The sequence below is a fragment of the Aedes albopictus genome, chromosome 2, assembly GCF_035046485.1.
Source record: "Aedes albopictus strain Foshan chromosome 2, AalbF5, whole genome shotgun sequence".
In the NCBI taxonomy this organism is placed as follows: Eukaryota; Metazoa; Arthropoda; class Insecta; order Diptera; family Culicidae; genus Aedes; species Aedes albopictus.
The window spans coordinates 450,172,516-450,188,392 of NC_085137.1; the positions used below are offsets into that span (position 1 = coordinate 450,172,516).

Here is a 15,877-nt window from a genome sequence, read left to right on the forward strand (position 1 = left end):
AGGGGCTAAAATCACGTTCAGTCCCAATGCATGTTTCGACTATAGAATTGTATATAGTGCGTCGATTTTTTTTTTAAATTTTGCCTATGCAACAAATGTAGATTGCCCGGTTTATGTTCAAAATTTCAGCCTTTTTTTGTCAAATTCAAAAGTTACAGCGCTGACAAGCAAAACTAGGATCTGTACAAAATTTAATGGCGCACATTCTGCTATTTCATTGCTACAACAAAAAGTACTGCTTCGATTCACATGAAATTTTGTAGGTGAAATGAACACATCTAAAGATGTTATTAGGCCAAATTTGAGCAATTTTAATGTATCTATTGCAGAGCTACAGCTGTATTTCTGTGTCCCGATTATTGCGGATACAGGCTTTATTAAATGTGACCATAGGTCACACTATTTTGATTGGGAATCCCCGAAAGATTTCTTGGTGCAACCTTGAAAGAACTGCTGGATATTTCCCAGAACAAACTCCTGGAGGTATCTCTGTGAAGGAATCCCTGAATAAACTCCTAGACTTAAACCCCGAATCATAGAAAGATATCCAAGAGGAATCCTCGAACTATTTCAGGAGGTATCCTTTCTGGGGGAATCTTACCAAGAAGGAGGAAAACTATCCAGGACGAATCTCCGAATTATTTCCAGGAGGAATTTCTTAAGTAACTCCAGTATAAATCCCCGATGGAATTACAGGAGAAATCCTTGGTGGAAGTTCAGGAGCAAATCCCGAAACAACCCGAAGAAAGTCGAGGAAGAATGACCGGTGGAAGTACACGGAGAAAAATATAAAGTCATGTCAATCATATTTCGGTCCCGAACAAGCATATTTATGCACTGACTTTTATATAATCCCTTTTTGAGATTGTATTACGCATAAAACAATCGGTTGAAGAATATTTGAAGCTTGAACTAAGCAAGGTTTATGATCTGATTAGAACATGGAATATGGTTCATTCAACCCATATTATGCTTACATCAACAATATCCATTCTTGATCGTTTGACAGCTCACTAATTTTCATGATTGATTCAAGCATGTTTATGCTTTACTTTATCCTGAACTTGAAGGTTGAAGTAACCCTATAGGATGATTAGTTTAAGCATAAACAGGGATTCGATCAAATGATGTTATGCTTTATTTTTTGAATTTAAAAGCTTCAAATTCAGAATAAACGTTTCTATAATGATAGTATTTTAATGCAATATGCTCTAATTCAAACATATTGCACTAAAATACCACCATTATAGGAACGTTTATTTAATAAAAAAAAACTTATTGGGAGATACTACTAAATTAGTAACAAATAACAATTTTATTAAACGGGTCAAATTACATCTTCATTGCTCCTATAATAATACTGTTCAGTTCTACAAAGTTACACATTCTGACATATGGTGTATCGTTTACAAAATGGATGTTGATTGGTTTCGTGTCTAGTTTAAAAATGTTGTGAATAATGCTCATATTATCAGATCGTTTTAGTTCATATGACTGTAAGTGTTCATCGAATTGAAGAGAATTGTAGGCAAAGCATAGCAAAACTAATTCATTATCATCTTCAATAATAATTGTTTCTATTTGAAAAATATTCCTCAAAAGCTTATGATTGATGCAAAAACCAGTGCCCTTTTGGTAAATTGATCCTTGTTTAATAAACTGAGACAGCAATCTTGCAGTCCTTTGGTCATTATATTCTAGAATTGTTGTTAATTCTTCTGACAGTGTTGCCGTTGAAATATGTTCCTTGTTGATTTCATATAAGGGCACAACGAACGTATTTTGAAAAATATCATAAGCGAACTTAAAACTAGCCTTAGTTATCAATGATGAACAAATATTTCGTTTGTTGTAATTTGCTCTAGTGTACTGCTTAGCTTGTTTATGCTTGGCCTCGCATCTCATTCCCCATTGTCGACGTAAACTACCTGAGCTCATTATTGCCGATGCATAGTGCACCAAATTATGGTGTTTTGGTTTCAGAGTGTCTTCGAACAAGCTAACATATTGTCTATGGTGCTCCACGACGATTTCTTTTAACTGAGTAATTAGTTCCAATGGAATATCGTTCAACATCACAAGATCAAAAATTTTAAGCATATTGCAGAAATATTTCCACACAGGGTCTTTGACAGGTACTAATTTTCCTATTATTAAAGGCAAAAAACGTGTGAATGTCATTATCTCGTGTGCGGTCATTTTAATTTTTGATTTTACTAGATTGGTGTCTTTTATATCGTCAGGAATGTTAGAAGAATTTAAGGAACCATACACAAACAGATTTTTTCTGCAATTTAAATCATCTAACGTGAAGTATTTTTGTTTATATACAAAACTAGCTGTCCCGGCAAACTTTGTCTTGCCAAGCTGGTGTGTTTTGACAGCTGTTGAGGACATCGCAGCAACGCACTCTAGATTGATTTCATTTCAATTACGCCAAATTTCTTCCCGGTTCATGAAAAATCAGTATTTTTACATTCTTCATACTTCTTGAATGATTTTCCTAACTTTTTCTGCATATAAACACAGCCACCATGAATACGAATCAAACCATGCAAGAGCCATCCTGATCTGTTCAGCCGTTCGTGAGTTTTGTTGCCTCAAAGGAACTTCAAACTCATTTTTATATATATAGATAATTCAGACAATGTGAAAGGCCGTAAAGACATATACCTTCAGGGACATCATGCATAACATCGAAATATACATTGGACGCTACGTGAAATGAAGGAATGCGATTTAAAATGCAATATTCTTTCACACCTGTCTTAGAAACGTCGTTTACTTGAATGTGTTCATTGTAGAGCGCTTCGGACCTCAACGATTCTACATATTCCTTGCAGTCATTTTCTCTCTCATTCCTAGCTCTGGTACAAACTCGGCAGTAATAATTAGCGGTTGGTGATTCAACTAGATTCAAAATTTCACTCATCCCAAGATTATCACCAGTTACAAATCCAATTTTGAAATAAACAGTTTTTTCGTCTCCATTACACGTGATAGTAACGCCATTTGTTTCTAAATCCTCCAACTCTTCAACTAGTGCGTACAATGTTCGTTCATTTCCGAAATGTTTTCTGTCTGCAGCAAAAATATACCCGGCCGTTAATATATTGACGAGATGTGAAAGTATATACGGTGGTAAACTGGGTATGTAGTAGTACACACCGCAGATTTTTGTACTACTAGCGTGCGGTGATACTGTGTCACTAGTTGTAAAGTCGTCGAAGAAAATATTCAATGGTGCTATTAGTTTATCGTCCAAACCGCGTATTTTATCTTGCCAAATTGTGCCATCTACTAAGGATCTTATCACGCCATCCTGTGAAGGTTTCAAGCTATTCAACAATATGTCCATCATCCCTTCTGATTGTAAATATTTGCGAAGCTGAAACTTGATCGGCATTAGTACACCCTTAACATCATCTTCGATCATGTCCAGATTTTGTTGTACCACAGCAGGTTTTAGTTCATTGCTTATATTAAAAAATACAGGGTCCTCGTATAAGTCTGATTGCTTTAATTCGCGTACAAATTTATACTCCGTCTGGGAGCATTGAAACATTGAAAATACAGATTTAAGCATGGAACTATTATCAAGTGAAATTAAGCCTGCATCTGTCATAACTCCTACAACATCAATTATCGGATTGATAACATTTGATTGCACGTCGTTTTGAAACTCAAATACTTGCTTTCTAGGTACTGTATCTTTGTTTAACCACTTCAAGTTGAATCCTATTCTAAGTCGGCTAATTTCCTGCTCAATTTTCTCTACATTAACTAACTGTCCAGGTTCTGATTTCTTCTCTTTATTTTTAGTTGTCATTTGCTCTCTTTCTTCGCCTACACTGTTTATCTCCGTTACGATGCTGCCTGAGGCGCATGGTAGCATATGATCGTTTTCTTCTGATTCTGTAATATTTTCATCGCCGGATATTTTTGTGAATGTGCCATTCCGAATATGTTTCTGGATGTGGGAAACATAAGAATAGCGTACACTGAATCGTCTTCCACAGTTTGGCTCCTTGCAGCTATACACATCGATGGGCTCATGAACTCTGCGAAGATGGGTCACGAGAAGCGATGGACAGGAGGTTTTCCATGAACATCCGGGAACGCAGCATAGAATCATTGTGCCGGCACCTGGTTGCGAAGATGTGTAGCAAGTGTCAAAATCCTAGCTTTATTTCCGTTCTCTGGTGGTTCGAAGTCATAGAACACATACGCCATGAAGCTCCAAGGTCTGTTGGCTTCACTTGGGAAACTAATGCCGTACGCTTTGTAGACCTTGAACGTGATGTCAAGTGCTTTGATGAACGTTTCTGCTTTGTAAGCTATGTCTTTGTAGCTTACGAAAAATTGGTTGACGTGCTCGATTGATGGACCAACTACTACGATCACTGGGTAGTCGGGCAAACCTCTCAGCAGGTTTTGCCGGATAAGCCGCGAGAGCTCCGTCTCATAATCCGCCAGTGTTTTCAAGTGCAGTATTGTGCTTTCACTGCTTTCCACCAAGGATGGCTTCCATTTCCTTCCATTGGGTAGACGCATAACTGTGCTGGGCCAGATGAAAAACAGGAGCAACGTTGTGATGCAATCACGCGAATCTGTTAAAAATACAAAGCGTTAGTGTTGTGCTGGTTGAATCTAAGCTAGTAAAACTCATATAAATTCAAAAGTTGTTAAATCGCATAAAAAATTCGCAAAAATACAAAAAAAAAACAGATTGAGTAAAAATCGTTGAAGCGGATTCGGAATTCAGAAAATTCGAAGAATTAAAAGCATAGAGGTAACAAATGACAAAAAGCTACAAATGCAAACTTAACTGTTGGACGGCAATGAAGTAATTGCAATTTAATGGCGAGTAAACGAGTTGGAATTAGCTCAATATAAAGAGACTTGCCTTAACTAATTATTAAGTTGCTATGGACTGATCCACCGGTGAACTGAATTCACTACGTCCGAGAATTTTGATACTATAGTGGGGCCATTTCCAATCAGATTCTCCTTATTCTGATTAGAAACAGCCCTACTCTCGTGACAACATTCTCGGAATGAATGAATTGAGTTTACCGGTGGATTAGTCCATAGAGTTGGGCTCACATCAAAACAATCACAACGGAAAAATAATAAGAAGCTTACCTTCACTAATATCTTTGTTCAGCAATGCCAACAGAGGTTTTCCTAGCTCAGGCACCTCATTGGGAAACACTAATTTAGCGCGTATGCGAAAATCAGCGAATTTCGCGAAAAGAAGATCTGTTTTCGTTGGGTGCTTGAAGCTAAAGTCGAGATTTACGAGCTGATAGCCGGCCGTGTTCCGCAGCACCGGGTATTCGTCCAGCAAGTGTTGGTAGGTCACTCGTTCCAATTTGGCAGTTTCGTGTAAACGAACGGCACAACTTGCTTCCCACCGTTTCTTGATGTCGTCGAACTCGCCGTGATGGTGTCGGAACCAGTTCTTAGTCTCCTGGTACGCGGTCACTACAACATTAAAAAAAAAACAACCTTGTTTACAAAAAGTCATCCTACAATCGATCATGTTTATCTTACCTGCATCTGCTGTGATGACGTCGACTATCGGCTGAGCTGAACTTGTGGATGGCTGCACGTCGGACCCAGGAATCCTTGGCGGGACAGACGTGGCGCAGCGGTAGTTGTGGTTCCGGTCGAACAAACAACCCTTGGCTATGCGACCGAGTTTGATTTTCTTCCCTTTTTCGTCGTGATACGATGCTGGTTTGTACCAGACGTGCTGTTAAGAAAACAAAACAAAAACAAATGGATAACAACAAGAATGACGTGCACGGAGCGAGCGCAGCGAAAGGTTGAAAGCCGCCGTCCACAAATTACGTAACGCTATAGGAGGGAGAAGGGTGTTTCATACAAAAAAAAGCATCAAATTTCGATTTTAGCGTTACGTAATAAATGGGTGCTGCTAAATCGAGAATAACATTTCAAAAGATCGCTATTGGATTGAGGTTTACAAAAAAATATAACGATATTGTTCCAATAAAAATTACCTGTTCCACTGTCGGAAAAATGTTTTTCAATTCCGTGGCTCGGCAGGCTAATTCTTCACGCGTCAATCTGCCAAACTCGTCAACAAATTCGTCGACAATCAGATGGGTGATGAAAATGCGATCTTTCCTTGACAAGATGCTCGTTATTTGATAGGCTTCCCAAATAAGTCTTCCTTTTTTGGACCTATTTATCAGAGCTTTTGCATTCCATTGTTGCCGTGACAGATTACCGAGCGCAACTTTCGGTGGATCTGAGTTTTGGGTTCCTTGTAGGTTGCTGGTTTTCAGCGGCGTGGACACTGACGGCAATCCCTGTGGAATATATTGAGCATTATTTTCTATTTTCATATAGGGAAAAGGTTCATTATGGATTTTGAACCAAATTGGTTTTTGAAGTAGCATAATTGACTTCTGCTATTTTTATAAGTTAAACATTGCGTCAGATGTAGTGTACTTCTACTGCTGACCTAATGTTTAACGCACTGAAACGGTAGCGGAAGTCAGTGATAGTATACTTTGGAAACCAAATCGATGCCAGATCCAAGGCACGATCCACAATAACAATTACCAAAGACCGACGCCACTCGTTCAATCCGGCAATGCACTTGGTTCGGTCCGCTAGATGTGGTGGAGGCAGAAGAGCTTCAATCTCTTCGCGTTCGATGATTTTCAGCGCCGAAATATCGTATCCGTTGGCTGAAAAAGAAGTTCAATAACTTTCAATAATACTTTTAAAAGGAAAGTTCTAGTTTTATGCATACCTACGAACTCTTCGATTCCCGTGGCAGATAACTCAAAAGATTTCAATAACTTAACCAATTCTTCATCCACAATATATTCCTCGACAAGATCGTCGTCTTCGCTTTGGCCTGCTGCCGCCATGATTATATTTTCTTTTAACTTCTTTGTGTCGGCTAAGAGACCCGGTAGAGCGGCTGTATGCCCTATTTGACCTTCCAGTAAGAATGATTGAACGATAAACGCAGATTCAAGTAATTGCATATATGCTTGGTTTGAGCATTTGATGGTTGGTGTTTAATAACACTCATTCCAACGAAATATATGCTTGGTATAAACATCAAATCATTGTGAAACAACCATCTGAAGCAATTATGCTAAGCATGCCTTTGTCGCTTGGAATAAACACGAAAAAAGTTATATGAATCAGACAGCATTTCTGTCCGTGTACAGGAAGAGATCTCTGAAGGAATTCTAGGAGGAATCCCCGAGAGATCTTTAAGAGGAATATTTAAAAGAATTCCAGGAGGAAAGTTTCCTGGGGTAACCTTTTCAGGAAAAAGAAAGGATTTTCAACAACGAAAAAAGTCCTGGAGAAATTAAAAAAAAAATCTGAAGGATTCGCTGAAAGAAATTCTGGAGGAATTCTTGTAGAAACTCCATAAGAGATTACCCATTTATATTCCTAAAGAAATTTTTGATGGAACTCCTAGAAGAATCCCTGAAGGCACTACTGCAGAAATTCCTGAAGGTACTACTGGAGAAATCTCTGGAAACTTCTGGAGGCATCCATGAATCCTCTTGTAAAAATCTTCGAAAGAATTCTAGAAGTGATCCCTGGGAAACCCTAAAGGAAATTCTCGAGGAATCTTCTAGGGCAATTACACGGCACGATGCGGCACAGGACATAACACTTTTTATTCTTACAAAACGTGTTCTTACAGGGATGATCTGGCCTAATCCCTAAATGAACTTCTGGAGGAATCCCTGAATTCTCCTCGGCATATCCATGGACATATCTCCAGGAAATCCTGGATAGATCCCTGAAGATCTTTGAAGGAACTTCTGTAGACATCCTTTACGGAGTTAAGGAAGAATTCCTGAAAAAAAAACATATGCCCGAATTTCTGGAATCTCTGAAAGAACTCTTGCACTAATCTCTGTAGGTACTCCTGTAGGAATTTTCGAAAAAAAAACTTTAGAATGAATCACTGGAGGAGCTGATAGACTAATGTTTAAAGGACCTTCGGAAGTAGTTCTTCTGAAAGAATCTCTGAAACAATATCAGAGTAAACTCCTGTTGGAATGGCTGAGAGAACTTCTGCAGGAATCCCTGAGAGGTATCCCCGAATCCTCATGTAACTACTGCGAAAATCCCTGATGGAGCTCCGGGAGAAACCACTGAAGGAGCTTTTAGAGCAATTCCTGAAAAAAAATACTATACTGCGCGAATCCTTGATGAAACGTATACATTAATCCTTGGAGGAACTTCAGTAGAAATACCTGAAGGAACTTCTAGAACAATCCCTGAAAGAACTCCTGAAAAAAAAATCTTTGATAAACGTCCATGAGGCATCTCGAAGAAATTCTAAAAGCAATCCCCGGAGAAATTCCAGGAGGGAACTCAGAAGGAACGCCAAGAGAAATTTTTGAAAGCATTCCTGGAGGAAAGAAGAAAGAAATCCCTGGTTGGCCCTTTGATTTTCTAATGTCGTTTTCGTTTTTGCGGCGGTGCTACACCGCTTCGTGCTACACTTTTCGCTGAAAAAACGAACATTTTTGGTGTAGTTGCATTGGTGTGCGTGTATAAAAACCAAAATATTGACAACTTTGCAAACGCTGATTGGTGGACGCGGTGTACACCTGCTACACTCCCAATTTTCTGAGTGCTTCACTATCATGAGCGGTGCAGAAAAAGTGCTACACCGGTGCAGCACGAAAATCAAAAACGAACGTTTTTGGTGCAAAAGTGCTGCACCGGTGTAGCGCCACCGTAAAAACGAAAACGACAAAAAAGAATCGCTAAATATATTTCTTAAGAAATCCGTGAATGATTTCTTAAATGAATTCTTGTACGGATTCATGAAACTTTTAAGGAGATTTTTTTGAGAAATTTCTGTTGGATCCTATAACGAAAGCTTTGGTGGAAATTTTGGATGAAATTCTGAAGCATTGCAAGGAAGATGATCTAAACAACTTGCAATAGAAATCCGTGGAAGACTTCCTGGAAAGCAGGGATGGCATTCATTTCTCCAAGTAACACGACTTGTCTTAAAGCCAGTAACAGCAATCTTTAAGCAATTTATTCACTGTCCGTATTATAGACGATAGAGCACAATTGCTTCTTCTTTGAAACCAGGGATGCCATATATACAGATCTATCTCTATTATTTTATTTTTGTATGGGATACAGATTTTTCACCCAAATTTTGTATGGGATACAGATTTTTGAAAATAGCGATACAGATTTTTCAAAAAATCATCTGGCATCCCTGTTTGAAACCCAAAAAGCGCAGATTTGGAATTGATAAAGAAAATGAAAAAAAATTGTCCAGAATCGAAACATGGACATCAGGAGTATTAACTTTTCACCTCTGTGAGAGAATTGCTACTCAACACATTATAAAAGCTACTGAAGTTACTTGTTACTTCATTGCTCCATTATTCAGGGGGATGACGAAGGGCCCGAATCATCTACCCAGCATTCAATTCAACATGGCGTCCAATGTTTTTGTTTTGATTGCTTAATTCATGGAAAACATGCGCTGGAAACATCGACACTGCTTCGCTGCTACATATAATATCGTGCAAAGTGATAAGGAAAGAGAAACAATCATCAAAAACAACGATTTCGTTTGAAATGTGTAATTTCTGAAATAAGCACTAGCAACACACGAGCCACACACCCGAAAATCAGGAGCAAGTTAGGGTAAACCGACCAGAAAGTGGGTACCAAAACGCGCCGTACCAAAAATGATGTTGGGTGGAGCGGCGATGTACCGAGTTTGACAGCCGTGTCACCCCACTGCCATTATTTGACTTTGGCACAAGTTAGAGAACTGTCAAAATGAAAAAAAGCGCAGATTTTCGCAACACATTTGGAACATATTCTGAACAAACAAACTGCAGAGTTAGATGTTGCATGAGCATGACTATAATATAGCAATTTTAATGCAAGTTGACTGTGTTATCACTTGTGAGGGGTATGTAAGCTCCGCCTCCACGAATCCGATGTCAAACACGAGGTATTTGGTGATTTCTAAGAAACAAAGCTGAAACTTTACGAAATTCGGAGTATAAATACAACTCAATTGACATGATGCAAGTTGCGTGTGCTTTCAGTGCAAGTCATTTAGCCAATAATGCATAGAAAGCCACATTTTGGATGATGTTTCAGGTGCTGCTTGGGATCAGTGTGTGTGCAAGTGTGCGCTGTTTTAATAAGAAAATGAGCTGCACTGTGCACATTTTCAGTGTGGAACGCCATCCCCGCCGGAAACAATTCCAGATTTCGAAATCTCGGAACGTGTGGTTTTACGACTGTGGATTCTACACTTGATAAGAATTTCTCGGCTCTGGCAGTCAGAGTGAGTAGCAAAAGGCTGTTTTGCTTCTACATCCGACGTTTCGGTTATATTTATTCAACCTTCTTGAGGGAATAGGAGTTAGCTTTTTTATGTTAGGTGGTGTGAAGCTCTGCATTTGTTTGTCCTGTAAATATCATGGCGTCCACTTTTGCTATGCTGCATAGGTGTCGAGTAGCTCAAGCGACACTGTAGTTTGCTGGTGCTTTTATAGCATCAGTTATTTGAAAGCTCGTTTTAGTTGCTTTTGAAGCTAATCGCGCTACCTGTGTTTTATCGACTCCCTCGATCTTGGATCGGGAAAATTCTGAATTTTGAGAAAATTCTCTAAAAACTAAAAAAATACCCTAAGAAATCATTGCAAAAACTCCTGATTTATCAGAGAAATCTTCAAAGGCGTTCAAATGAGAATTTTCTAAAAAAAATCCCTGGAAATTTTTCTGAAGGAATCGCTAAGGGAATTTCTGAAGATATGAAGAATTGATAATTATTATAAAGAAATTGATGAGGTTATCCCTAAAGAAATTTTAAAAGGGAACGCTAGAAGAAAGGTATTGGAATTCCTTATATGGAATTCTAGAAGAAATTCGAGAGGATTTCCTGAAGGAACCCCTGGAGAAAGAACGTCTGAACTAATTCCTAAAAAAGAAACTCCTGAAGGAATTCCTCGAAAGGAATCCCTTAATAAACTCCTGGACTAATCTCTGAAGCACCTCCAATGGGAGTCCCTGAAGAATCTTCTTGAAGCACTCCTGAATCTCTAATGACACTCCTGGGGTAATCCCTGAAAGAACTTCTGTCAGAATTCCTGAGAGATTTCTGAAAAATCAATGATGAAATCCCTAGAGATAGCCCTGAAACCTCCTGGACGAATCTTTGAAGGAACTCCTGAAGAGATTTCAAAAAAAAAAATCTTCGAAGAAACTTCTGGACTAATCCATGAAGAATTTTTTATAGGAATCCCTGTTTTCTGAAGACATCCCTGACGGGTCTTCTTTAGGCATCACTGAATCGTTCTGGAAGAATATCTGACGAAACTGCTGACGTAAGTTGAAGTGTTCCTGTCTCCCGAAAAGACTTTATTAAGAAAAGCAAAAATTTTATCAAAGCCATCATAGAACTGTGACCCCTCAGTTGACTGCTTGACCACCCTCACTATCACTGGAGGCCGATCAAAATCGAAACGATAATTACAAGCTAGGATATAAATTATTCAAAAACAAAGATCCCTTTGCTTTCTTTGACAAAGTTTTTTCTGCACACTTTTGGGTGTATTTTATTACTATAGAGTATGAGATTCATGTAAAATTGTTTTAAAAAAATCCAAGCAAGTGAGATTTTACTAACAGAACTCCATTACCATTTCAACCAAATAACAAAGCGCGAGGGCGCACCCTTCGCATCAAAATTATAAGGAGCAATTTTAGACGCAAACGGGGATTGAAAAAAAAACTTCGTTCGGGGTTGATACGCGCTTAAGTATTAATTTTCCCATACAAAAGTTGACCCAACCACAGACAAACAGACGTAACACTTGCGAAATTTCCATCGACCACGCTTTAAACGATCCTTTTAAATTTTCATAGTTGTGACTTTCACAACCAGAGGCGCGCGCATAGTTTTTCTATGCGTTTGACGTTTCACACTAGCGCCTTCTGTTGACCATATTGCACAACACAGTGATTCGTGCAACTTTTCCACCAGGTGATGGTAGTGTAGACTGAGCGATGGATTTGTTGAATGGTAGGTACATCCTTGGAAGTGCATCACACACCTCAGTGGAGAGCTAGGTATCAACTGGTAGGTAAATGGAAATAAATTGTAAATATGTTTTACCTAGATTGAATAAAGGAGAGGCACTGAGCTGGTAGCGATATCAGTCAGTGCCTGGGTTTGGAGAACAAAGCCTCGCCTGTGTTTTTATTTCCAAAAGGATTTCCATGAAAATCGTTCAAGCTGTTACGTCTGTTTGTCTGTGGCCCAACCTACTGTATATTTACACCTCAGGAATCTAAAATGACGAGGACATTTTAGTTTATGACTTGCATTGATTCTGTTCACTTTCGTAATTCCGGCAAGCATCAAATGCTGGTTCTGCAACACTACCAACTTGGCAACTTAACCCTTCATAAGGCCGAGAGAACCAGGCACGGAATCCACTCGTTCTACATTGGAATATAAAGTACATGTGGTGTAATGAACAAAAACGTTTTTATTTTCAAAAAATTCGATGGTCGATTTTGTATGAAAAAAATTGGTCTAAATTTCAACTTTTTGTCAACAAAGTTTAAAATGTTGTTATTTTGTGATGTGTTTATCAATCATGCTGATTTTTTGACAGGTTATTGCCCTAATATTCATAAGTTATTTGTGTGAATTTGAACTCGACTGGTCAATTATTTTGGACGATATGGCAATTTTAGTACATGCCCATTTATTATAGTATATTTTTTCAAAAGGCCGAGTTTCTAAAAGTAATGATTGTTTGTTTTATCTGTATTAACGAGATTTTTAGCCCTAGGCTAGTTCATCTCGGGACCCACGCTTTACTTCTCTTCCGAAGGAAGAACTCACATTTTGTGAGTTTGTCGGGAGTGGGATTCGATCCCAGGTCCTCGGCGTGATAGTCACGTGTTTTAACCATCACACCAGATCCGCTCCACTCTAAAAGTAATGAAGTAATCAAGTTGAAATTTTGTCCACAAGTAAAAGGAACATAGGCCTTTCATTCGATTTTCAATTCGCTCACCACAACAGAAGTTCGAGCTTATAAACCTTTATGCACTCAAAAATGGCGGTTTTTGGAGACATTTTGTTCTAAAAAAGCCCATTCATATTTGTTATGGCTCAAAAAAATTATGAGTGCTCACAATGGCCTAATGTGTCCATCAGTTAAAACAGAAGTTGTAAAAATTTTCTAAACGAACAGAAAAAAATATGTGTACAAGGTGGCAATATAGTTGCCACTGCCTTATAAAGGGTTAATGATCGCCTTTAAAATGCTCAGGGACGAACCAGCCAAGGGCCGAAAGTCTCTATAATAAAGGCAAATCAATCAATCTAAAATGCTCACATAGACCGCCTATAAAACAACCTCGAATCGAGCCCCAAGAGTTTTTGGGACAGGTAAACCATTTGGGACATTCACGATCGTCCAAACTGTTCTACATATAATGAAGCCCTTCAAATCTACAAGAGTAACTTTATGCGTTTTCGCCATAAATAATAGTATTGCATAACCTGCTGTGATTCGCGAAGCTCTTGAAATCTGAAATGACATTTATATTCCAGGTCAGCCAAACTTTCTTGGAGTTCAGGACTTCAGGTCTACACTCGAAACAGTATCCAAATCTGTTATACTGAGTAACGCTGCACAATCAACCGCAGTTACTGGAGCAATCTGAAGTTTACTTTTTTATTATAACCGTTTGGAACATTCACGGTCGTCCAAACTGTTCTATAATGAAGCCATTCAAATCTACAAGAAAAACTTTGTATTTTCACCATAAATAATAGCATAGCATAATCTGCTGAGATCCATGAAGCTCTTGATACCTGAAATGTCATTTAGAGACACTATGGGAATGTTCCAGGTCAGCCAAACTATCCATGAGTTCAGAATTTCAGGTCTACACTCGTAACATCAGCTACATCTGAGATACTGAGTAACATTTCATAATCAACAGCGATGACTGGACCAACTTAAAGTCTACTATATATTTTAATGAACCTTTGGGACATTGAGGGTCATCCAAACTATCCTGAAGTTTAGCTCTTGATAGTAACAGTAGTTAGTCTCACAATGAACTTTAGACTGTAATCTATAATGATAGTTTTGAGATATTCCAGATCAACATCACTACTCCGGAGACCATAGCTTCAGGTCTACACTTGTGATAAAAGCTTCTGTCACTACGTTAAGGTGTTACATAATCCACTGTACTTACCGAAGCAGTTAGAGGAACAATACGCGTTGCTATATTTTTTGGGATATTATGGGCTCCTTACTGTTATGAAGCTTAGTTGATGAAAACAACAACTGTAACTTTCAGAAGACTTGTTGGACATGATAGATTACAAATCATAGCTTTTAATGTAAGAAGTTACCGTTACACTCGTAAACTTTAGGATCTAAACTCAAGAACAGTTTGGATGACCTAGGATTTCACTACTGATCTGATATTGTCTATTTACCTTTCAGAAGAGTTACTGGACATGATAGATAACAAATCGCAACTTGGTATAATGAAAGCAGTTACCGTTACACCCGTAGATATTAGGATCTAAACTCAAGAACAGTTTGGATAACCTAGGATATCCCGAATGATCTGATAGTATCTATTGAATTTTCAGAAGACTTACTGGACATGATAGATTACAAATCGTAGATTTGCATAATGAAAAAAGTTACCGTTACACCCGCAGACTTTAAGATCTAAACTTAAAAACAGTTTGGATGACCTAAGATATTCCGACTGATGTGATATTGTCTATTTACCTTTCAGAAGACTTGCTGGACATGATAGATTACAAATCGCAGCTTTGTATAAAGAAATCAGTTACCGTTACACCCATAGACTTTAGGATCTAAACTCATGAACAGTTTGGATGACCAAGGATATCCAGAAAAAAATATTCCGCATAATATTCTACCGTTTTTATACTATTGAATACCAAAACTACAGAAAAACGTAGAAAAAACTCCAGAAGAACGCTTGGAAAAATTCCGGCTTCAAAGGGTTAAGCCAGTCTAAACTAAAAGAGCAAGATCCAAGCAAAATGTATTTAAATACATATATGTTAGGGGCTGTCCATAAACCACGTGGTCATTTTTTGGGACTTTTCAACCCAACCCCCCCCCCCCCCCGTGGTCATTAGTCCATACAAAAAAAATTATTTGTCTACAAAATGGTCATTGGCCGAACCCCCACCCCCCATGACCACGTGGTTTATGGACAGCCCCTTATTGACGTTGCTTTAATCATCGAGATAGACTTCCCGGTTGTATTAATTCCCCACATGTGTTGAAATTGATTGAAGCTACCACAGTTTCGGAAGCTGCACATTATTTGTAAAGCTCGCAATACGATAGCCAAAAGCACACCATTCGTTTGCTTTTCGTGTAGTTTGCTATTAAGTCAAGTGCTAGGAAAGCTCTCCGCTTCGACTTTGGGTCGTATCCATGCGTATTATTTTATAGCAGGTATGAAGAAGATACTGATCGTTCTATTTTTAGAAATACTAATTTATGGGAACGTTTTGACTTAATTACTGTTTAACTATTGATTTACGAATTTGAATTATACTTTGTTGACGAGAATGTAATAAACTACCATCAGATCGATCAAACGACCTGATAGCTATTTGTTAGATTAATTCGCAAGTATCCCATATGGTCTAGTGGCTAGGATATCTGGCTTTCACCCAGAAGGCCCGGGTTCGATTCCCGGTATGGGAAATTTTTTTCATTGTCTTGCAAAGCGATCAAGTGCAATATAGCAATTGGAACGCGAAAGAAGAGAATCAAGC

At 38.4% G+C, this 15,877-nt stretch overlaps 1 protein-coding gene and 1 non-coding gene across 3 annotated transcripts; one reads left to right on the plus strand and one right to left on the minus strand.

Annotated features, from left to right (window-relative positions):
• Window positions 1–2,658: 2,658 nt before the first annotated feature.
• LOC115265348 (uncharacterized) lies at window positions 2,659–7,215 on the minus strand. Of its 2 annotated transcripts, XM_029870037.2 has the most exons (6): window positions 6,788–7,215; window positions 6,595–6,722; window positions 6,027–6,338; window positions 5,557–5,758; window positions 5,146–5,487; window positions 2,660–4,610 (listed from the first exon to the last, which is right to left on the minus strand). In XM_029870037.2, exons 1-6 carry the CDS (start codon window positions 7,026–7,028, stop codon window positions 4,132–4,134), a joined length of 1,704 nt encoding a protein of 567 aa, XP_029725897.2. In that variant the 5' UTR covers window positions 7,029–7,215; the 3' UTR covers window positions 2,660–4,131. The 2 variants fall into 2 exon arrangements, with proteins under 2 accessions (XP_062705174.1, XP_029725897.2); XM_062849190.1 differs by having other exon boundaries at window positions 2,659–4,610; window positions 5,146–5,758.
• An 8,519-nt stretch (window positions 7,216–15,734) lies between these two features.
• Trnae-uuc (transfer RNA glutamic acid (anticodon UUC)) lies at window positions 15,735–15,806 on the plus strand. The gene has a single exon. It is a non-coding gene; the product is annotated as a tRNA-Glu (tRNA).
• Window positions 15,807–15,877: the final 71 nt, after the last annotated feature.

Bases quoted from the DNA above. Each gene is read 5' to 3' on its own strand.
- LOC115265348 (XM_062849190.1), bottom strand. From the start codon at position 7,028: ATGCAATTACTTGAATCTGCGTTTATCGTTCAATCATTCTTACTGGAA. The intron at 6,339-6,594 runs GTAATTGTTATT...TATATTCCACAG, and splicing joins ACGAGTGGCGTCGGTCTTTG to GGATTGCCGTCAGTGTCCAC. The intron at 5,759-6,026 runs GTAATTTTTATT...TTTTCTTAACAG, and splicing joins TTTTTCCGACAGTGGAACAG to CACGTCTGGTACAAACCAGC.